Source organism: Orbicella franksi, chromosome 15, assembly GCF_964199315.1.
Source record: "Orbicella franksi chromosome 15, jaOrbFran1.1, whole genome shotgun sequence".
In the NCBI taxonomy this organism is placed as follows: domain Eukaryota; kingdom Metazoa; phylum Cnidaria; class Anthozoa; order Scleractinia; family Merulinidae; genus Orbicella; species Orbicella franksi.
In genome coordinates, this window is record NC_138159.1 from 20,296,112 (window position 1) to 20,318,462 (window position 22,351).

General features: G+C 38.5%; 1 protein-coding gene across 4 annotated transcripts; it reads left to right on the top strand.

The window, feature by feature from the left end:
• Positions 1-1,135: 1,135 nt before the first annotated feature.
• On the top strand, positions 1,136-21,584 carry LOC145469101 (uncharacterized). Of its 4 annotated transcripts, none has more exons than XM_081452757.1 (16): positions 1,136-2,102; positions 11,052-11,128; positions 11,657-11,695; positions 11,851-11,928; positions 12,909-13,027; positions 13,231-13,321; positions 14,002-14,080; positions 14,777-14,850; positions 15,630-15,686; positions 16,318-16,392; positions 16,507-16,563; positions 16,878-16,909; positions 17,210-17,261; positions 17,528-17,601; positions 18,064-18,275; positions 18,855-21,584. In XM_081452757.1, the coding sequence occupies exons 1-16, from the start codon at positions 2,006-2,008 to the stop codon at positions 20,618-20,620; spliced, it is 2,979 nt and encodes a 992-aa protein (XP_081308883.1). In that variant the 5' UTR covers positions 1,136-2,005; the 3' UTR covers positions 20,621-21,584. The 4 variants fall into 4 exon arrangements, with proteins under 4 accessions (XP_081308883.1, XP_081308884.1, XP_081308885.1 ...); XM_081452758.1 differs by lacking the exon at positions 1,136-2,102 and adding an exon at positions 2,113-4,479; XM_081452759.1 differs by lacking the exon at positions 1,136-2,102 and adding an exon at positions 4,488-5,864.
• Positions 21,585-22,351: the final 767 nt, after the last annotated feature.

Consider the following 22,351-nt stretch of genomic DNA (forward strand, 5'->3'; position numbering starts at 1 on the left):
CGCGTACACGCTGCGAGGATTTTTGCGGATGTACCGCAGGGAAATGGCGTCCAAAATTCCCGAAATGTTTTGACACTTTTGTCACACAACTCAATACGTTCATATCTGTTGGAATTTTCACTTCAGTATTTTCGTCGTAAGCTGCTCCAGTTTGAGTGAAGTACGGACAGTGTCGAATTTAGTATTGTCCCGCTTTATATCACTGACCAAGTTATGTTCCGCTGCTTCTTTTACAAGAGCCCCACATTACTCCACTCTACTGAAGTTTCACACATGTTGAACATTAACGGCTTTTCTATAACACAACAAAAAACTAGTTGGATATAGCAGCGTTTCAGGACTTCAAAATTTCCTTCCTCTTGCCACACGCTTGCGAGGATTTCGCCAGTCGATCACGACCGAAAAGTAAAAAAAAACATAATTGCAAGTTTGAGTTTCGCCTGAATTGTAAGCAACGCTTGATGTTTTATCAAGGCCCAATAAGTGACAATACGTTTATGTCTGTAGATGCTGCTCAGTTTTGTTTGTGTAAAAATCCAACAAATTGTCTGTTGTCGATGAATAAGAGCGCCCGCCGATGTGTGTTTTGTACAGTCAGTAAAACATGACAAATTGGACTCCCGCACTTTCGTGTGAAAACTTACATCGAACTCAGATAATATCTATAGTTTTTACATATGTTTAAGGTTGATAAATATTTGAGAACATATAAGAAGCCTAGCTGAAAATATTTGAATACAGCAGAAATAATCGGCAAAGTTACGATGACGATTTCTTAATCAACTCGAACAACGATTTCAATTTTGTTGGCTTAGTTATCAAAACTCCTTGTCTATCTTATTTTCGCAGTGTAAAATTTCACTGTGTTAAAGAAACACACATGATGTTAGTAGCCTTTTGGCGTTGGTAGAAATTTTTGCAGCATCTCAGCACAAAAGACAAAGAAAGAAATCTTTGTCAAGATTTCTTGACGATTGAAAACACCGACTCGGACTTGAAAGTGCACGCGCTGCACTATGCAAATGAAGTACTCAAACACTTTTGCAAACTCGCCAAATAAACAGAAACAATAACAAACTATCAATAACAGGTGCTGGTTAAGATTAAGCATTGTTTGAGAAACTCTCAAATTAGCTCGATACCAGAGTAAAGAGTTTTCTTTCATAATTTTTCTTTACAGAACAAACGCAAAAGCTTACGCATTCAACCAGCACGAGCAGATATTATTCATTCACAGCGCGAAATTGAAGTCTTGTTTTCGACCCTGAAAAATTCACCTTTTCTATCAGCTCGGAGCATAAACCTATATGTAAGAGCCCTGAATCTTATTCATTGCCTTATTCCCTGCCATCGCTGTGAAAAATCTGCAAGAGAATCTCGCAACTCTCACCATTTGATCACGGAACGTGACAACATCCACGCGAGAACCCCCGACATGTGCGTGGATCCGCGCGGATATATGTCGTCATGGTGGCGCAATTTGTTCTAAAAATAGAAAAATTGTCCCATATCATAGGTGCGAGCGGATCATAAGACTTACTTCTCCGTCCCCGGTTATGGCTCCTGGATATATAGCGCCCTTAAGTGAACTAACTTTTAAATTTTTTCTTCTGGCTGAAACAAGTCACACGTATGTGGAACCAGAAAAGATGTTTCAAAAAGCCAGCTTTCAAATAGCGTCCTTAGTTATACAGTCAGCCTCACAATGCATTGTATTTATAACCAAACAAGAACCTTAATATACATATTATGACAGTTCAAAGCATTGTTTACCAAGTTTTCCCATTGGTACATACGCGATTGTCAAATTAAACCAGTCACATTATTGTTTTGACTAATCATGGTTTGACCGTGAATCTCCTGGAATAATCGTACAGAACTCGAGCCCAGACGGCCAACACAACCATCGACAACAACCCAGTCGAATTGAAGGATAAAAGTTTGAGAATTTTTCCGGCGGTGGAGTATTAAAAGAGAATGTACCGAACAGCCCTGTCGAAGAGGAATGGAGGCAAGCGAAGACATGAACGAAACTGACGAAGCTGAAAGCCGTTTTGAACAAGAAAGCGTTCTTTCTGAATCAGGCTTTGATGAACTAGCTTGTAAGTAAAATATATATATTATTTTTCAAACAAAACGGAAGGTATGGCCAGTTTGTTTATCGCTATATTTGAATTTTTGTTGAGAAAAGTTAAAGATCATCGACTATGCGTTACCAGGTTTAAGAGCTTTCGTCAGAAGTATAATTATCATGGATTGTGTTTTAGCTAGGTCAGCTGTTTACAAATTTAAATTGTAATGGAAGAGAAAGTTGATCAGTGTGGTATCTCGCGCGCAAATTATAATCAAGATCTGTGTAAAAATATATGCTAAACAGACTGAAATTAAATATACGCCGTAAACTGGAAAGATTTCAGAAACATTAACGAGAGCCAAAGTCAACAATAATTTAAATGCAAAATCTAAGAGAATATTTCCTTGCTAATTGGCCCGAAAGTAAAACATTTCTCGCTTTGAACTTAAAACAGATCCGTTCTGTACCATGTTTTTGCAATGGTTTTGTACCCTGTTTTAGCGAGTTTTAATTAAAAGACAAATATAAACGATTTTGCGGTTCACTAATAAGTTTGATAATAGAACACATTGAGCTTTGCTTACCACATGTTTACACGCAGATTTTATTCTTTATCGTTTATATTTAATAGCTGCACAGTAAACGGTCTTGAAATATATTGCACTTCGCTAGACCGCTTCTATCGAAAAGAATCATTACGGCTCGCACAAAAGGCCGCGGCATTTTGCCAAAGCACAGTCAACAGCAATTTCAGTGTTTGAGAATATGATTCAAAAGGGTAGCCAAGTTTGTTACGAAACGGATTGAATATCGTTGGCAGGATAAAGTACAAACACCAAAATGCGATATTTTGCAAACCAAGTTGTGTCTGAAGATTTTGCAAACGGTTTTCGAAACTGGTTTTGGGGTACGAGTGAACAAGATCAATTATTTCATGGGAGCAAGGGATTACTTTTCTCTTTTTTACATTTATTTGAGGGAACTGAAGGGAGTTTAAAATTAAAGCGAACTTTAGCGAAAATGATGAACAAGGGAGAAGACGCATTTTTTTAAGCTTCTGTGATGACGAAGGGTATCATATAGTCCTTGGTGGGAGGCCCTCAGTTTACAACCAAATGTTTCGGTCTTGCCGATCAACTCAGCCGCCGGCAAATAAGAAAGACCTAGAAACATAAATTGTTTATTTTGGGGCACTCCGCTATCAATTCGAATGCAAAAAAATATATGGAAGACTGAAAATTGGGTGGAGATTGAGGAAAACAGTTTCGAATGTTTCTGAACTGAAGACAAGATATCCAGGAAATGGAATAGAATATTCATTCTTTAGCACTTGAGATCTTGATTTCTGAGTTCTAGCATCTTATTACTGTGTATGCATACCTAAAATGCTAAAAAAATCAAAATAACCTGCACGCTTCAAGCATGCTTTTATTGCCGGTCAATTAAATCCACCGAAAATATTAATTCGTGCAAGCGCAACTTCAAGCGCTCTCAGAGGGAAATCGACCTTACAATAACACATCACAAAATCTTCTCGGAAACAGTCTGCTAGAAAAGCTATATTTATTTTTTTGGGGGATAGTTGATGACTCTTTTGATAACTCTGATATATCTATCGACGATATTGTAGTCGGAGATAAAACAAGTCTGCAATTCTCAGAGCCTGAAAACCCAGGGAGTAGTCTCAATGGCGTACCACTGTACTGTCAGGTTTCACAAGACAAACTTGATCCATATCAATCCAGCTACAATATATTTTGTCTCGCAGGCGTAAGGTCTAACCTGTATGAGCTGTTGACAGGGTTCGGTTTCCTTGTTGTAAAAGAACGAATTACGACGAGATTAATAAATGCAACTAAGTCCATGACCTTTAAGAGTGTTAAGCTGAGTCAGGTTTTGGTCCCATATTGTAGGTCCAAACTAGAACTTAATTTGGATTTTTGTTTCAGTTGTAATCAGAGTCTATGCTTGCATTTCTGATACCCTTCTCTGGTGCACGTCGTTCTTTTGGATGTTTAGGAAACGTTCGTGAGCTTTTGTGTCCCTAGTAGTCCTAGTAGAAGAGTAAGGCAGATAGATTAATTGTAAATCAGCAGATTTCGTTACGCTCCAAGACAAACGTTTGTCAAAATAAAACAATTATTTAGAATCCTGCTTCCTATTGGCAAAGCATGCGGCTTTGTTACACATCACTAAAGCCACAACATAAACTTTGTAAGTGGCATTTCCAGACAGTCAACGCATTCGTGCAGAAACTTAGTAGTTGCACGGTCTTTTGAAAGGCTTAAAGCCGGTCGGCGGCTTCTGAATAATGTGCAGGTTTTGTCAAAGGGAGGCTAGAAATGGTGAAGGCTGCTTTGAAGAAGAAAGCTTTCTTTCTGACTCAGGATTTGGGGAGCTAATTTGTAAGTATACAAAGATCCATTTATTAAGGTATTAAAACGTACTTGACTATAGTTTCGATGAGTTTTCCATGTAAGCGGTTTGGTTTACAATCGATCTTACAAGACATAGCCGTTTATACGAGGGCTAGACTACCCGATTTACAGTCAAACTAAGCAGTAAAACATAAACTTAAAGATTTTGTTTGATGATGGGATACGTGTTCAATTTGTTTACAAAAGGTTTTACGCTTCTTTGCTCATATGAAACGAACGTGACCTTTCTAAAATTTTCCGCGAACTCGTTTCTCACAGTCAAGGCTAAGATTATACTGCTTCAGTTTGGTTGCCGATGTTTTGTGTACGATACCTGGGTTTTACATAATTGAAACCAAGGATTTAATCCTTTAATATTAAGTCATCTTGAGTTGTATCATGCGTAGTTGAAACCGAGCCATGTTTGACATGCCAGATGAACCAGTGCACGGAAGCCAAGTCAGCAGTTGTGCCAGTCTCACAGAATTCATCAGTACAAATTTAAAGTACTATGTAAACTTGCGAATTGGAAAAAGCAAAGGAGAGAAAGAAATCAGTAGAGCAGCTCTTTAATTTGTTTCAGTCAGTGGCTCTGACGTTTACTTTTCCTTGTTCATTTGTGAGTTTATTACGTACGTGTGCACAGTAATCTCTGGAGCATGACTGAATAGGGACCCACGCTTCTTCAGTTGAATTGTGGGCAATAACAAGACAGACAGACGTGCAGTGGAACACGCACTTTCGACTCGGTTTGTTGTCTTCCTAATTGAAAACTAACCGGAAGTCATACATTAAGGCAACAAGGACTGACAGTCAAAGCAGTTTTCTTGATACGAATGAACAGGAAGCAGACTATTTTTCAGACATTGCAGGGTCCCATTTCTTGTTAAACAAAAGCAGTTAAATAGCTAGCAGATTGGGCGAATCTCCGAAGATATCCGGCCTATAAGCTTGCAGCTGTATTGTTTGACGCGGATATTTAACAAAACATTCTGAACTGTCAACTTTCTTTGTCGTGCCAGGTTTTTTCAATGTTAAACGTTATGTTTACAACCCTGTCCTAATGGAAGCGGTTGTTCGATCTGCAAATGTATGCGGCGCCAAGAAATAGCTCACTTTGTGATAGGCAGATATTTATAAAAACTGAGTGGCATTTCCAGACAACACCGCACAAACGCACTAGCGACGAAACCCTCAGATTTAGACCTAAGGCAGAAATTAGCTTGGAAACATATCCGGCCGGTCATTTCTCGTTGCGGTTTTCTGGAAAACGCAAAGGTGCTGTCGAGTATAAATAATGGCGGTTAACGAAAATGAAGGTTATTTTGAAGACAAAAGCTCCTTTTCGGACTCAGAATTTCAGGAATTAGTTTGTAAGTAGAAATTTTAATACAGATACTTTCCCGACCAAATAAGGTCACTACGATTTGGGAGCGGTTTACATGACCCGGCTATATACGTGTGTGGCAACCAGCAGCCCTATTGTGTTTTATGTGCGCTCCTGAAGTCAGTATTTACAATTTATTAGATAAGCTGTAGATAAAGTCAATACTGAACAAATAGTTGGTTTCAAAACCGATTTCACTGTTTTCCTACGCCGGCTTTTGGGCCAGTCTCGGAGCACTCAAACAGTCAAATCTATACCAGAAAATATTACCTTAAATTACAGGGAAACGTGAATCATATATACAAGTAGAGACATCCAACTTTAGCCGGAAAGAAACGAGAAAATGAAAGCTGACGGAAAGCCATGCTTCGCTTTGACACATGTTGGCAAGAATCGTTCTATAGTTCAACCCGTTGACAGATATCTGGTTTTCATGCTTCCGAATTGAAATGCAAATTCGACCAGGACTCAGATCTGTACTTTAATATATATATAACATCTGCTATACACGCGTGAATCCAAACGAACTACGAGAGTTATCGCTTTTGCGTTTTTTGTCGACATGGTAGACCGTCTTGCAATAAAATATGCTTAAAAGCTGTCAAAATTAACCGACATTTAGACGAAAAACTTGTATTTGTATTTTTTATTTCTCTGAAAACGTTCTGTTTGTCCAGGTGAAAATGGAAATGACTTTCTGTCTAAGCAGCAAGCAATAACCAATTCCGGAACATCTGGAAACACGCAATTAAAAAAACAAAAAAGCAGGCAAGTTTCAAAGACTTATGTGCTCGGTGAGAAATCGCCTAGAAATGTTTAGAGCTGATCTGTGTACGAAGGCTGTGTCACACAGACAAAGGGTGGTCAATCTGTGATCTCACAACATGAGGCCCAGGTCACAAGAACAAGAGTTTGTTCCGTTTTTTGCCAGACCTTTTTTTTTTTCGATTCTTTGTTCTCAAAACACTCTCCTTCGGCAGCCATTGGCTCCTTCCAGGTTTAAAATGCTGCAAATGTATGGACGACCTTTGAATCTACTCCGCCCTCCCCCCCCCCCCGGTACATTTCTTACTGTTCCATGAGATCGAGGCACCAAGAGTGTGATGTATTTTACATAGCGCGTGAACCCAATACATGGCCAATCTCGGTGGCAGTTTGTTGCATTCCTTCGTTTTTTAGCCGGTTTTGTTTATCTGTTTGTTAATTCAATCACAGCAAGGTAGTATTGAAAGACAAGTCCTTGTTCTGAACGTTGATTAGGCGAAGGAAACCCTGTTTCCAGTGATAGTTACTCACAGGAGTCATTTGCCGGTACGTACATTTGATGAAAGCGACGCTCTCTTGCTGATATATTCGTCTTGAGCGACGGTTCTAGCCTGTTTCGAGGTCTTCTTTTACACTAAAGAACGGCAAAACTGGCGGGCTTGGAAATTCTGAAACAATCTTCGTTTATACAACATGGCGAAACTACTACTTCAATGGAGGAATGTGAAACGAAAGAGCCCCAGCAATATACTGTCGTCAACAGCAATACAAACGACGAGGACTCGTTTACCTTAGAGCACACAGACGATATTTGTTTTCAAGAAGAAACTCTATCTAATTCTGATAATCTGGAGGTGGAAAGTGGAGTAGAAAGTGCTACGGGAGATGTAACCGAAGCAGAATTGCTTGAATTGGGTTTCACTTCGGACTACTTCGACTACGCTGGTGAAAATTTGTCTTTTTTGCAACTGGGTGATCTAGATTTAACGACAGAACAAGCGCAGGAAACCTTGAAATATTTCAGTGAGTACAGTATAATCTTCATGCTTTAAGTTTATTTTAAGATTAAGAAACAGTTTTATCTAGAATTCTTCGAAATTCGAGAAGAATCGATCAAGATTTGTAATCATGGCTTATACATTGTATCATCACAATAGCTATAGCTTATGTAATGCTCCATATTTACGATGGAGTCTAATACTGAAATTTATTTCACGGATATTTAAGTTAATTCATTCCTGTTTTCCTTTTTTCTTTAACTGTATAAACGTTTCAACTTGTTGCCATCTTCAAATTTCTGTTCACATCTGAGTTTTGTACAGTTCGAATTTTAACTTCAAAGACAAAACATCTACAAGCTTCTGACCTGTTCAATTCAAAATAAGTGTTTGATTGTATTATTTTCCCCAGTTATGCAATCAGCTGTTAAATATTGATTTGTCGCACTATAGGCTAATATATAATTTTGATATAAATAATGTTATTAATAATTCTTACATGTAAATTGAAAGTTTACAATCCCAGATTATATATATAATTGACAGTTTTGTTAATCCTTTCTTTGTTCTCCTTGTTTGCCAAATGTTTTCTGTTTTCTATTGAAGCAGATCTTTTTTTTGTTTATATTTGGGGCATTCTGTTTAAATTTTGTTTTTGATCCAAACAATCCCTGGACAATTAAGACCGTTACCATTTTCTCTGTAGCTCTACTCAGATATCATTATTACTCTTACAAAGTTCATGGAACATGTTTCCAGTCTAAAGAGGACTTAAAGGGCTTTGTGTTCTCTTTGTTATCCAGATATTGTTCCTTTAGACTCTCATTCTCTCTGATCATGTGTATGGTGCAGCTGAACCTTCTTTTAATGGAGTCTCTTAGACCTAAAATATTGTCCGCTTACAGAAGGTTAAAAATTTAGTATGTATATTATGACACTACGGGTAAAGCAGACATTATCTCTTATGAGAAGCGAACAGTTTTTTAAGAGCGTAGCTGGAGATAAACTGTGAGCCTTGAGGAGCAGATAATGTTCAAGGACAAAACATTAACCGACTATATTTTTGCGCCAAGTGGAGGATATTGTGTTTATTATCTAAACGGTCACTGTCTTCTATCGAAGCCATTGCCTTACGAGTGAAGACTCTAGCCAAAATTTAACCTATTTAACATATTTTTCACAACAAATGCGGTTTTAAAAATTGGGGATTAACACTTGGATATTCCGCTGGGGCATATTCAGTCATGTGATGCATTTCAACCAATCGTGTGTAAGCAAAAATATTTGATGGATTATAATGTTCAATATTTATAAACCTTATCGTACCATTGTGGTACACTTCAGTGACATATCTGCTAATTTTGGTTGAGCCATGGTTCATATTTAGTGAAGCATGGAGTTTAGCCAAAATATAGTGTACCCATTATTTGCAAGACCAAATGAGCCTTATATGCCACCAAAGCATACCAAAAAGGTACAATTAGTTATTCATTCTGCCCAAATTCAGCAAGTGAACATGATTTTATAGTCAGCCACCTCCGGACACACCGTAGAAATTTATTAACAAACTAGATATCTTTGGTCATCTTCGACTACAAAGGATGAACAACATAGTCATGCATGTACCATGCCTTAGTAATTTGATATTGCAGGATAGTAGTCACAGCTCCTAATTGGTTTATTGTGGATTTGGGTATGGTTATCTCTGATAACATTCAATATTCTTAAATTCAACCTTTCCCCTTGATGGTATATTAATATTATTACTGTTAGGAGAAATTAGATTTTGGTTGCTTGATAACTAAAGGGCTGAAGCTTAGATGTATGTGATCACTGCAATTAGTATTGTGGTGTACTTAAAACCACTAGTTCAACCCAAAAGTTAACATACCTGTGTTTGTGGCTAAATTTGAGTGTTCTTGTGGTTAATGTGACGGTCATTTCTTAAAATGTAAACATCAAAGAAACTTATTTGGCTCTACACTGTATGGCTCTTGGCATTAGATTCAAAATGTAGTTTTCATTTATTTTCAACTTTCTTCTTTTCTAGTTCTCAAAATGTGCATAAAATTCTACAGAGTATTTGTTATTTCACTTGGTCTAGATCTCTAGCATTGCTTTGTCACCTTTACTGTTTTAAGAACAGACTAAGGGTCTCTTTTAGACTTAATAATAATATTATTATTTAAATTTTATTAATGCTGTTTCTGACGGCAGCTGATTTGATTCAGTGAAATTGTTTTTAAGCACTTTCTTCCAATAACAGTGTGAATGGTACTGAATTATTGATAATTTTCAGCCAGTGCAAGTCGGTTTAAAGAGAAATTGCAGCTTTGCTGTGATACGCTTATTGAAAAGTATGTGGCTCAAAGTTCTCATACTCATAAATTCAACTGTTATGAGGAGAAAAATTGGGTTGGTCTTCAACATATTATTTGAAGCTTAAGTTGGCAAGTTGAGGTTGAATATTTCACAGGCAAGCATGCATTATTGAGGCAATGGAGTGTTAAATGAAGTGCTTAATATCAAAGAGAATCATGAGATGTTGATTTAATGAAGTTTCATCCTGATGGATCACCAAGGTTAGATTTGCTTGCAGATCCATATATTGCAGTGTGTAATCTACTTTGTAAATAATGGAAATAATTTCTCCATGTTCCTCTGTTTAAAATTTACTTGTCGATTATAACGTAAGTGATTAAAGTGAGAAAGCTGCACATGAAATAATTATTTGAGTAACATAAGAATGGTGTACAATATCCTTGTGGTATTGGCTGGGCTTTTATATATTTTATTTTCATAAGTTGTCAGAAAGTTGGAAATTTAAATTCAAATGGAGTAATAGTAAATAACATTGTGAGCTGTCTAGCACAATATTATTATAATGATACCACTGCAGTGTTGTCTGTTAATTTGTTGGTAAGTTGGAGATAAAATTGCCTGTAAATCTAAAAGTAATGTGAAAATTAAATGATTTCAGATTGCATGTGGAAAAGCAATATCAGTGACCTATGTAGTACATGCATTGTTAGTGATGTTGGCTTGACTTCCATCCACAATAATTCGGTGGTGATTTTGTATTATATTATATTTGTGATGGGTTACTGAGACTTCAGACTTCTATTTGAACTATCCCTTATTAGAGACATGCAGGGTCATCTCAAATTTTTGCAGTAGCCAGCTTTGCTGTTAGATTAGGTGGTTATAATTCTGCCATGTTTTTCTAAAGAATCTGAAGAATATCCCAGTAGGGGAGCCAGCCAAGAACTGACAAGATCTATTTCTCACAACCTTGATTCTAATGTAAACATAAGTACCTAAACGTGAGTAACATGGTGGCAAATACAAGGTGTTCAGTGTTACAGTGATTTGAGATATTATTAATAAGTTATTCTTTTCAACTTTTGCAGCATTAGCATCAGACCGAACGAACCAGATGACCAAGACACACAATGATCTTGATGCCATTTTGCAACTCTTGCAAGAGGTGTGTTGCATTTTTCTGTATTAGTTATAGTTTAAGGGTCTGTGGGAGGTGCACTGGCTAAATGTTTAGTGCATGGAAAATCAATTGTGAAATCTTGAAGAGTTCAGAACAAAGATCTACAAATGTTAATGGTAAAAATGTAAATTTATACTTAACATGAAGAGAAAATCTGTTTTTGTTTTCAAGATGAAGTTCTGATAAGACTTAAGAAAAAAGGGGTCAAGGCTGCATACCAGCCAAGTGGCCCATCAGGCGGGTGCTTTCACATATCTCCGCTTACTGTGGATGGGATGTCAGTCCATGGCAGGGTTACCCCCAGCAGTAAGTTCCACCCACCGAATGGGTGGATGGAGGCACTGTGAAAGTACAGTAACCTGTCTTGTCCAAGAACACAATTGAACGTCCCAGGCCAGGTTTCAGACCCAGACCGCTCTCTCCGGAGGAGAGCATACTTTACCATGAGGCCACGGCACCTCCCCTTAATAAGACTTGGGATTAATTTTCATTTCATGTCTTTTTTTTCCACAGAAAGAGAAAGATCTTGAGCTTGCAGCACGAATTGGGCAGGTAGGTGTATGAATATATCACTGACATGCTTGTAGAAATTGTTGTTTAACTGTGATGCTTACATGTACATTGTTTAATTACAGTTTTTGCTTAAAGTGATTTGAAATTCTGTCAGATATCACTATTTTTACTTTCCATTTTGTCTTTTTTTGTAGTCCTTACTGGAGAGGAACAAGCAGCTTTTGGCAAAAACACAAGCATTTGAGAATTTTGTTGCTGAATGCGACGAAAAGGTCTGTGTTCTATAAATTTGCAATGACAGAATTCAACTAAACTTTTTCCATACAGATGCCTCTTCACAGTAATTTAGTAACATGCAACCATTTATTTGTACTCACAATTTATAAAATAATTACAATAAACATTAAATTAGTATAGAGTACTGCCTGCCCAAAATAACCATAAGGGCTAAAAAGAATGGGCAGACATTAAGTTACAGATTATTTATACAGTTATCGGTCGGTAACACACTTACACACACACTCACAAATATAAAGATACAAACAGAATGGAAACTTACAGCGGAACAGAATATATCCTTATGAGTTAATTAAAATAATTGTAACATTTAATATGAATCGATAAAGTGTATTTTTAATTTCTTCTTTAATTGAAAATCAAGTAATTTTTTGTTAGACTCATGAAGAGAATTCCAGATTTTAGGCCCCTGATATCTAATGTTGAAGATCCCGAAATTAGTTCTGGTTTTGGGCAATGAATAGGATTGTTTGGAAGCAAGTCTCATATTATAGGCATGAATTTCATTAACTGTAGTAAATGATGATTAAAAGCGGATGGCAATTCTTTATGATGGAATTTATGCATAAAGATTGCAATATTTAAGACATAAAAATCAGGGAGTTTGATTATGGTAAGATATTTAAAAATTGGACTAGAGTGAGCATCAAATTTAGAGAAGGTTATTATGCGCATGGCTTTTTGCTGTAGAATATGTAAAGGTTTCTGGGAGGTTGGATAAGAACTGCCCCGGGCGATAATACCATAGATGCACATCTTTACTCATAGAACTATACAGCACTTGTATGTGAAATAATTTAATATGTGCATTCCACCCTGTAATGTTATGCAGATACATAATATGCATTACTTTGTTAACTACATATAAAGCTCTTTTGATGAGCGTTACATGTTCGTAGTGTAAATATTTGTTAAATAACAAAAAATGATGTGTGAAATGTGCATTGATTTATAGGAGACACAACTCCAACATGAAGTTTCAATGAAGAATGAACTTCTTCAGAAATTTCTTAAAGATCAGGAGTTTGAGGAGCTCTATCAATTGTCTCATCGTTCAGACGAAGACAGTCGTAGGTGGGTGTTGTCTTAGAGAGTCAAAATAAGTATATTTCCTACAGTACATGTGCCTGGTTGATAGGATTTGTGCACAGTATAGGTGGTTATTACTTAGATCAAGTCCTAATTTTTAGGATCTAGCTGTGTGTTTTATTAACAATGTGGATTGTTGTTATAAACTAAAAAAATATGGTTCTTATTGTTGGGTATTTTTTTAACAGCAGTGACAGCTCATGTAGAGATGATTCCATCTCCTCACTTCAACAGAAGTGCCAAGCGCTAGAGCAACAAAACACACATCTCATCTTAGAGGTACAATCACACTGTTTCCTCAGATACATGTACATCTAATGTGTACTTCAGCTTTTGTACAGCCAAGATGAAAATTCAACCTTAAGAAGTTGTCTCCTATACAGGATGATCTTAGCTTAGCCATAGTCATTAAATTAATGTCAGAGCCACTTTTAATCAATTTCTTGGAATTCCACTAAATGAAAAGAGGAAGTCACATGCATTAAGGTCCATCATTAAGGGCCATACCCCGCAACACCTGTTATGGCTGAGTATGCTTGATTGTCCCTTGATTCTATGGGTGAAATCGTTCGTTGTTGATAGAATTCACCAACAAAGTAACAAGTTTGCTACAAGTGTGGAGAGATTTAAGACTGCTGTTGAATCAAAACTCAATGACAGCGCTGCTGCAGGGTTGTCAAAAGTTACTGGCTTCCAGTGAAAATCCTCAGATATATTTCTAAGTTATGGTGTCAGCCAGCCACTCTGCTGGGCTATTTCTCTGATTCTTAAGCAAAAAATAATGGCCTTACAACAGCTTTGGGCTACGTTAGCACAAGGAGATTTGTATTATGTACATTGTGTGAGGAAAAGGTGGTAAAATCAGCTGCTTACAGCAATAATAAATCTAGTTCAAAACTTCAGGACAACTTGTCATGTGACTTAATTTATAGGCTATCTGCATTGAATTGATTTTGTAGGCATTGCAGTTAAAGGAAGAAACAGCAACAGTGGAAATGAAGGAACAACAACTGGTGCTAGATTGTGTTAAACAACTAGGTGGGTGGATGGCAATGCAAACCCTCAAGTGTTAGCCAAAGGACAGATGATGTTAATGTTAAGGATAGTCAAGGATAGATAGCGCTAACAGAAAATACTTCTTACTGGATAATAAGTGTTAATGGAAACAATCTACAGTTTTCATTTGAGTGTCAAAAGGTAATTGCTTTTGCATCAACTACGCTACACCATTGGTTTAAAAAAATTTCACCACTTTTTTCATCTAATCAGAAGTAAAACCAAAACCAATCATAACTTGTTCGCACATGTTTTCCCATGCTTTGTGTAAGCCACTGTAGTGTAATTACTTCAAGTTTTGATTGGTTCACTGTATTGTCTGTGTCCTTTGTGATTGGCTTGAGTGATTACTGGTACTTTGGTTTTTGTTTTACAACACTCAATTGATAACCTCTCTATCCACTGGATAGTGATATATCTCCAGGGGTAGATAGCATTGCCCACCATTTCATCAATTGGACCCAGCTCAACAGTTCGCAAGAGTCTTGAAAAACATTCAACATGAAGGTGGAAGAGGGAGCGACAAAAATACTTGTACACCAAGACGAACAGACGTGGATTGTGAAGATGGATAATAATATTATGCATATGTACAAGTTGACGCCGTGAATCTGTCTTTTTGGCAGTCAGGCTATGAGAGATGTGTTTATAATGGGTGTTTTTGCTTTTTCTAAGCAGTTGAAGCTAAAGATCAGATATCCGGTTTGACTGATGAGATCTCCCGCAAAGCAGAGGACAACATCAGACAGCAGGTATGACTTAGAGATGAAAATATCAATTCTCTCGTTGATCACTATGCACTTCATTTCATATTAATTATGAGAATTTGGTGATACATCTTTACATCAAAAGAATTTTCACTACAAGGAGAAAAAGAAGAAAAGGAAACAAAAAAGGGAAAAAAATCAACTGGTCCTTGACAATTTACTGAGATGTTCAACAGGAAAGTCACATGTACATGTCGATGTTACCTACCTGTATGTAACAGAGTTGTCACAGGTCAGGAAATGGTCAGGAAAAATTATTTAATACAGCTGATTTAAGGTCATTCCCCAGTACTGCATTGTGCATCCTTACTGCCCATAATTTATGGCGTCATTAGTGTGCGTTCACTGCTCCTTAACGAGCATGGGCACCCCCCTTTTTTAATTTTATAATTAAAGTTCTCATATGATAAATATTCATTGGACAAAGTTTGGACAAAAATCTATGTGCAGTTTTATTTCAGGGGAATTACCTTAATACCATCGAAGGCTGGTAGAAACATTTGGAGTCACTATGATCTCAACGATATTTTTATGTAATGAAAATACGAATAGCAAAATTCTTGAAAACTTATCAGTCCTTGTAAAGAAAGAATGGAAAGGATGGATGTAAAATGAAGCTAGAAGTTGCTATTTTTTGTGCATCTGACATTCTCTATTTATTTGGTCAGGGAAGTTTTATTTTTATCAGGGAAAAGTCATGGAATTTTGAAAAGTTATGCCTGTGGCAACCATGTTTAATGATTTTCTGTCTTTTTAATTATTAGGAGGAAATCACTCATCTAATCTCAACTGTTGTGGATCTGCAAAAACGTCACAAGCAGGTATGTAATTTGTCATCAGTTTATTGACTGGGTGGGTATTACAGCCAAATATTTTCCTATCCAGCTTGACCTCACCCAGTTTTGACCTTGGTTTTGTTGGAAAGCGGTAAAAATGTCACGGTGAATGTTCTGAATTTTGTGGGCATCAGTGCTAAATGCTAGGGCGGTTCTAGGAGGGATTCAGGGGGTTCGGTCGAACCCCTTAAATGTAAAATGTATGACACATCATAACATGCTGACTTGGCCTCCAGGTTCCAAGGATGCCCCTGGACCCCCTACAGTAATGTATCTTGAACCCCTTCTCTAAAATCCTCCATCCACCCCAGAAATGAACTATTGACAGTTGCAGAGTGGGCAGCTTTTTTTTTCAACTGGCTCAAATCAATCCAGTGGTTCTACAATAATTGAGGCTGCTTGTTGTTTTCTTTGGGATTGCGTCAGTAGGACAGTATGGCTGTATGGGAAAGATTCCAAGGTGTAAATGCACATTCCAAACATTTTTACCTGAAACAAAGCAAAATTGTATGATTGTACAGTCACTACTTTAGATGAGCTCTGACTCTGAAAATGGCTTCTGCGACATGATTGTTTTAACTATTCCGCAGTATGATGAAAGTATTTTTCATTTCAGCTTTCAATGGACAATGAAGATCTGCAAAGTTTACTGAACTCTTCTCAAACTAATCAGAACCAACTTAAAACCAAGGTAACATTTCCTCATTTAGTTTGTGACTTTTTACTGCTGGGTCCTGTGGATGCTTTTGAACTCCTTGTGAATCTATTTGTATTGCAATACTCAATCCTGACTGTTTTATACCAGGTGGATGATTTACAAGATAAATACCATGAGTGTTTGGAGATGTTGATGGAAAATCAGGTACTAGTGAACAGAGTTCAGTCACTATTAATAGAAAACTCCTCTGAACTGGTAAACCAAGCTATTCTCTTCTGGTGGAACAAAACTGAATCACTAAATCCTTGTGGCAGTTGTAAATTTAGTTTAGGAATACGTCCATTGTGACGATGCGGTGTTATATAAGTTGTTATTTATATAAAAAATATCAATAAATTTGTAAATAATATTGAGGAGTGGGTATCAACTAACTGAGGATTTGCCGTGTCTTTTTCATCAGCAATAGTGTTCTGTCGAAGTTTGGTCCCCTGTTTTAACCCAAGTTCTTTCCTTTTCAGAGGGAAGTCAAAAAGTTAAACACGAAGATAGAGTAAGTGTCCTAAAGGCTTCAAAATAGCTTGATAATTAACCAAAAAAGACCATTACTTCACGCGTATAGACTTTAAGCAAATTTACGTATTGGTAAAATCTTGGAAACTGAGAATATATGGTGCAAATTGAATCTCAACTCAACCGTATGTCTGTTAAGAACAACTTTAGAATCTACGTCATTGTAGGAAAAATGATCTCAAATGGCTTTTCCTTGTCTTAAAACATGTATGTGTACAAACTGGTTGGGGATCAGTGTGATTGTAAAGTCACTTACATTTCTTTGATGTTAATATTTCAGGAGTGGGACTGGACCTAGCAAGATGTCACCCTCTTCTCAGCTATCTTATTATGTAAGTAAAGAATCATGAAATGTTAGATTCGCTTTGAGCAACCTTTCATGGTAAACTTGTATTTAAATGCAACTTTTAATAATGTTGATATCCAGTGGAGGTAGACAGTGACCTATTGGTGAAAAACAAGTTTTCAATCGTTGACCGACACGAGAAGGGTGATATTGTTTATGGTCCCGTGAGAGGAAAACAATAATATTAAGCATGGCTTAGAAGAGGATTTCATGTTGTGTTTGATATCGATCTGAAGTTTTTTTTTCCCCTAGGATTCCCGTGATTCCATTGCTCTGGAAATTGAGGAAAGCGTTAAAAGAGATCTGACTTCCCAGCAAGAAAAACGGTTAGGTCTTACTTTACACTTACGCTTGAAACTTGTCCTTGATTAAATAACGATAACTGTAAAAAGTCTGAATAAGGCTACTGGTCCATCAAGCCGGAGCTTATCTCGGTTCCCTTTGGCATGAAGCGACTAGGAGTATTTCTACTCCCCACTGGATGGGATGCTGGTCAATCTTACATGTAGGTTTAACACATAGCATCAAATTCGCCGGTACGCATTTATACACCTGGGTGGAAAGAGACACTGTGAGAGTAAAGTGTCTTGCCCAAGAACACAACACAGTGTTCGCAGCCGGGGCTCGAAACCGGACCGCTTGATGCAGAGTCTTGTTCGCCAACTATTAGGCCACCTCACCTTTACATAAGGTTATATGCGTCCTCACTTGACGAGAGATGACAGAAGGTGTAAATCAAGAGAGATTGTCGATCTTTTTTGTGAATTTGATCCATTTCTTGTTTGCAGAGAACACACAGCTCGTGTCATGGAAACTGTCCGTGCCATCAACGCTGGCAAAACTTCGAGAAGACCTCGAAAAATAGGGGCACATAATCACCAGAGCACAAGTTCTGCTAAGGATGGACCAGGCTTCAAATTCACACTATCCGACACCGCAGCTGAAACCCGAGGGGGAGGTGAAGGAACGAGTGAATCACAGGACGGGAACCCTGGGGCAGGTGTGTATCCAACTGTGATCAACTAGTGCTTTGTTTAGCCCAATATAGTGAAAAAAACAACAACAAACAAACAGATATACGGTTTACATCAGAACCCTTTTTCGAAAGACGTCGACTTGAATCTTTTGTACGAGTAAAATCTAGAGTGCACTGATTTCGAAATTTTGCGCAGTGTTAGCATGGGTAATCAAAATGGTGACGAGCGAAGTTAGGAAATAATTACGCGTGCGTTTTGTCAAAATTCTAATAATTTTCCGAGACTTTAGACGAGGGAGATTATTAGAATTTTGATCAAAGTTAAGTGAAGTTATTTCTTAATATTACGAGTATACCACCTGATTGCCTTTTAACATCATTGGCCACGAATACTTTGTTTACTGAGTCGAGAAATTTCGCGCCAAACGTTGCTATGGCAATTTTATAATTTCACATGTGAAATTGTAAAATAACGCTGAAATTTCGCGCCATAATCAAGGGGTAATTTGTCACTCGTGATATTACAGAATCAAATTACCTTTATGGGGTTAAGAGATGAAAGGTTTTAGACTAATGTTGCGAGTTTCTTTTATTGTTCAACAGATCGGCGAATGTCTTACACACGGCGCTCGTTCAGAGCTCCAGAGAAGCTGCAAATCGTTAAACCAATCAAAGGGTCAGTCACACTGCACCAGTGGAAGAAACTAGCCAATCCAACGCTGAACCTTGCAGAGCAACGCCCAGGGGTACACGTGAAGGGGAACGGCCAGGAGTTACCAGATAAGGAGCCAAGGGAACACACAGATACGATCGACATGGACCCAGACGAGTACGTGGAAGATGAGCCATTGCAAATGAACCTTTCTCGTACCTCGGAAGGGACTTCAGGGGCTGCCAGCCAAACAGGGACAGAAGATGATGAGGATGAAGACGAACCTATTCAGATGCGAATTGGTCGCAGTCCAGAAAAAGTAGCCTCACCCACTGGGGCTAAGAAAACGGGGTCTGTGAAGAGAAGCCCCGCTGTGTCCCCTCCACGAAGTCTGGGCCTGATCTCGCTTGTAAGCGGGCAAGGCTTTCAGAGAGGCTTCAAAGAACGTAGTGTTGACAGCGGTGGTATCTTAACGCACCTTCTAAACAGCCCCTCTACTTCATCACCTGGGACGTCTTCAGTGGGCCAGGTACTCGCTGACGTGTTGAATAAGGCCAGCAAGGAAGCATCAGAGAAGGAGCCTACTAGGGCCGAGTCCCTTCGCAACCTGGCAAATTACTTTAGTGAGAAAGAACGTGGTAGTAGCACCGCGCCTCCTAAAGTCAAAACCCCTACCTCTCCCCCAGTGGTACCGCTTACCAGCACCGTACCCCCAGCCGGGGGTGGTTTGCTGCTTAGTAAGATACTCGGCACGAGCGGTTTATCAGCAGGGTTGACGATTCCTTCGCCGACAACAACGACAGCTAAGACAAACACTCCTCCCACCACCACTAACAGTACGTCCACAGCACCCAGTATTTTTACACGAAGTACTTTGGTCAGGAACTCCAGTGGCAGCAACTTGCTTAGCTTGGCCCAAGAAGCAACAGCAGAGGATGCTTCAAGTAAGCGTCACAGTCTGGACTCATCTCTGCTTAAGAACACAAACAAGCAATTGGAGTCTGAATCTTCTCAGGGACTGGATTTTTCTCAGTTGAAATTTCCAACACTTCGCCGGCGTGCGAGTAGCGGTGATCTTCAAGAAATGGGAAGTTCAAGCAGCTTAGATCGGCTTAGCGGCGATGGGTTAGGAGCTCGATTATACAGGAGCTCTAGTATCGGAAATATGAAGGACCTTGGCAACGAGAACCTTTCAGGGCCATCGGGGGACGTCTCTGAAGGGGGATTTTTTGGTCGTCTTCGTCGCTCTCCAAGCATAGGGAGCCTCACAAACCTTGTTCAACGATCCAATTTTTCTGCAGTTCTTCCAAATTCACTTGAAGGATCTAGACAACGTTCAACGAGCTTAGAGACATTTCCAGTGTTCAAGGCGGGCCAATCTCCTCCTTCTCCATCCAAGTTCGAAGATGGTGGACATTTCTTTGGAAAGAATGCTCCCTCATCCAGTGTGGATGCGTTACGCGGGGCTTCCGGTGGGGTCGTCACTGCGGGGTCTCGGCTGAGTAGTTTGGCTGGGGTCCGCGGTTTTTGGTCCCAGGGATTGAGTAAAAGCTTGGAGAGTCCTGCGCCGCCAGTTGTCCTACAGCCACAACAACCCAAGAGTGAAGAGCGGCTTGAAAAAATCAACAAGGCCTTTGCTTTTGAGGATTTTGGAGGGCTAGGACTGATGTCGTTTTTTGGAGGCAAATCTCGTGGTTCTAGATCAGGCAGTCAGTGAGAGGAAGAGATAGGATTACAGACGAGCAATCGCTAAATTCGGCCTTGGAAGGGAGAAGATGTCCCCACCCTTCACTCGGTCAAGTTCGTATTGTTTGGTAGCGAATTCCCCCCCCCCCCCCCCCGCCCAAAAAAAACCACAGAATTCAAAATGTGCTCAATTTGAAAATGCCTACACAGCCCAGCAGGCAAGGAAAGGAATACGAAAGAATGAATTTAACAGTAATAGTAACTATAAATTAATAAGAATAACAGTCTGGTTTCAATTTGTAAACAATGAAAATTCGAGTAAAATTATTTCACATTGAGGACAATTGACGTGACACGTTAGTCACGCTCGATTCTTGCAATGAAGTTTGATTAACTGGAAGCACTCCAGAAAATTGAATCGAGAGTGCGGTGACGCCCATTATAAAGGTTTTCTCTTTTGGTGCTTTTTCAGTGGAAACTGAATGCTAAAAAATAGACAAGAAAAGGGGTCATTTATTGAGCGTTTTCTGGTGTTTATAGTGTTAAATATTTTCTAAAGGTTACATAATGTATTCTTTTTACGATTAACCGTATTTAAATTGAATTAAATTCCAGGGGGAATGAGGTAAACTTTATTGACCAATTCCTTTTGTTATTCAGTAGAAGGTGCTAAAATATAGTAAAGGGGTAGCTTTATTTCTTGGTAGCTCAACCAAATCAGTTACCCCAAGACATTTTTTGTTTCAATAAATAAGGCGAAAGAATTGTATATAGGTAAGCGATGGATTTATTTACTTTTGTTCCTACCATATGAGTAGCAATAAAATATAATAATGGTTAAATTGTCTTGTCTGACAAAGCGCCTGTTTATGGAGAAGGTATGTCTGGTCGGAGGGGGGTTGGGGGGCACACTCTACAGGAGCTGGGCGAGAGAACTTTTCGCACATTTCTTTATAATTAAGCGCAAACAGTTCACAAACTTAATTTGGCGGGGGTGGGAGGTGGGAGGGGGGGGGGGGCAGGGTGACCTTGGGTGGAGGCCACTCGATTTCCAGGCTAAGGAGGAGGGATGTTTCAGCTAATTTTTGCATTAATTAGAACAGCTCTGTAGACGACATGATATTGGACCAGTCCCCCAACTCCAGTTTAATCGTCTGTGAGTGGAATGGGTCGAGGTACGAGGAATGGATAAATGTATGAATCATCGAAGTTGAACTACAATATATTGCATAAAGACATAGTCTATAAACCTTCCAGTCTCAATTCCCACTTAAAGAGATCAGAGAAATTGTAAATTCTTACCGTAACATATTACACTCGAGCAAACAGTGGTAACGGGAGAAAACCTGTCACGAAAGGCTGTGACGAAGTTAAAGTGAGTGTGGATAGTTAATAAAATGAAAAATCTGGATTACAGTAGCTCGGCCTTAGTGTTTATTATCAAATTAAATGCTTTTCTTTCATGAAGAATACAAAAGCAAAAAGCGACACAACGTAGGATGATCAGCTTTTTTGAAGGTGTACTATATTTCGGCTGGCCAAACCAGCCTTCTTCAGGTACAATGAAATTGTTACATTGGGACGTGTTTTTATGTAGCCGATATTTTCGTGATACCGGAAATACGTAAAAGTAATTGACAGTGTAAATTAAAGATAAGCATACGGTAAAATCAAACAACATGATAAAAGAACATAATAAAAGAAAACAAATGGAAACAATATGTTCCTTCGCGGATGTTCAGACCATCAGGATCAATTGTTC

What these genes read in the sequence shown, in the direction of transcription:
- LOC145469101 (XM_081452756.1), top strand. Translation starts at nt 7,357, where the DNA reads ATGGAGGAATGTGAAACGAAAGAGCCCCAGCAATATACTGTCGTCAAC. An exon ending in TTGCAGCACGAATTGGGCAG is followed by an intron (nt 11,696 to 11,850) that starts GTAGGTGTATGA and finishes CTTTTTTTGTAG; the next exon opens with TCCTTACTGGAGAGGAACAA. An exon ending in AGGACAACATCAGACAGCAG is followed by an intron (nt 14,851 to 15,629) that starts GTATGACTTAGA and finishes TTTAATTATTAG; the next exon opens with GAGGAAATCACTCATCTAAT.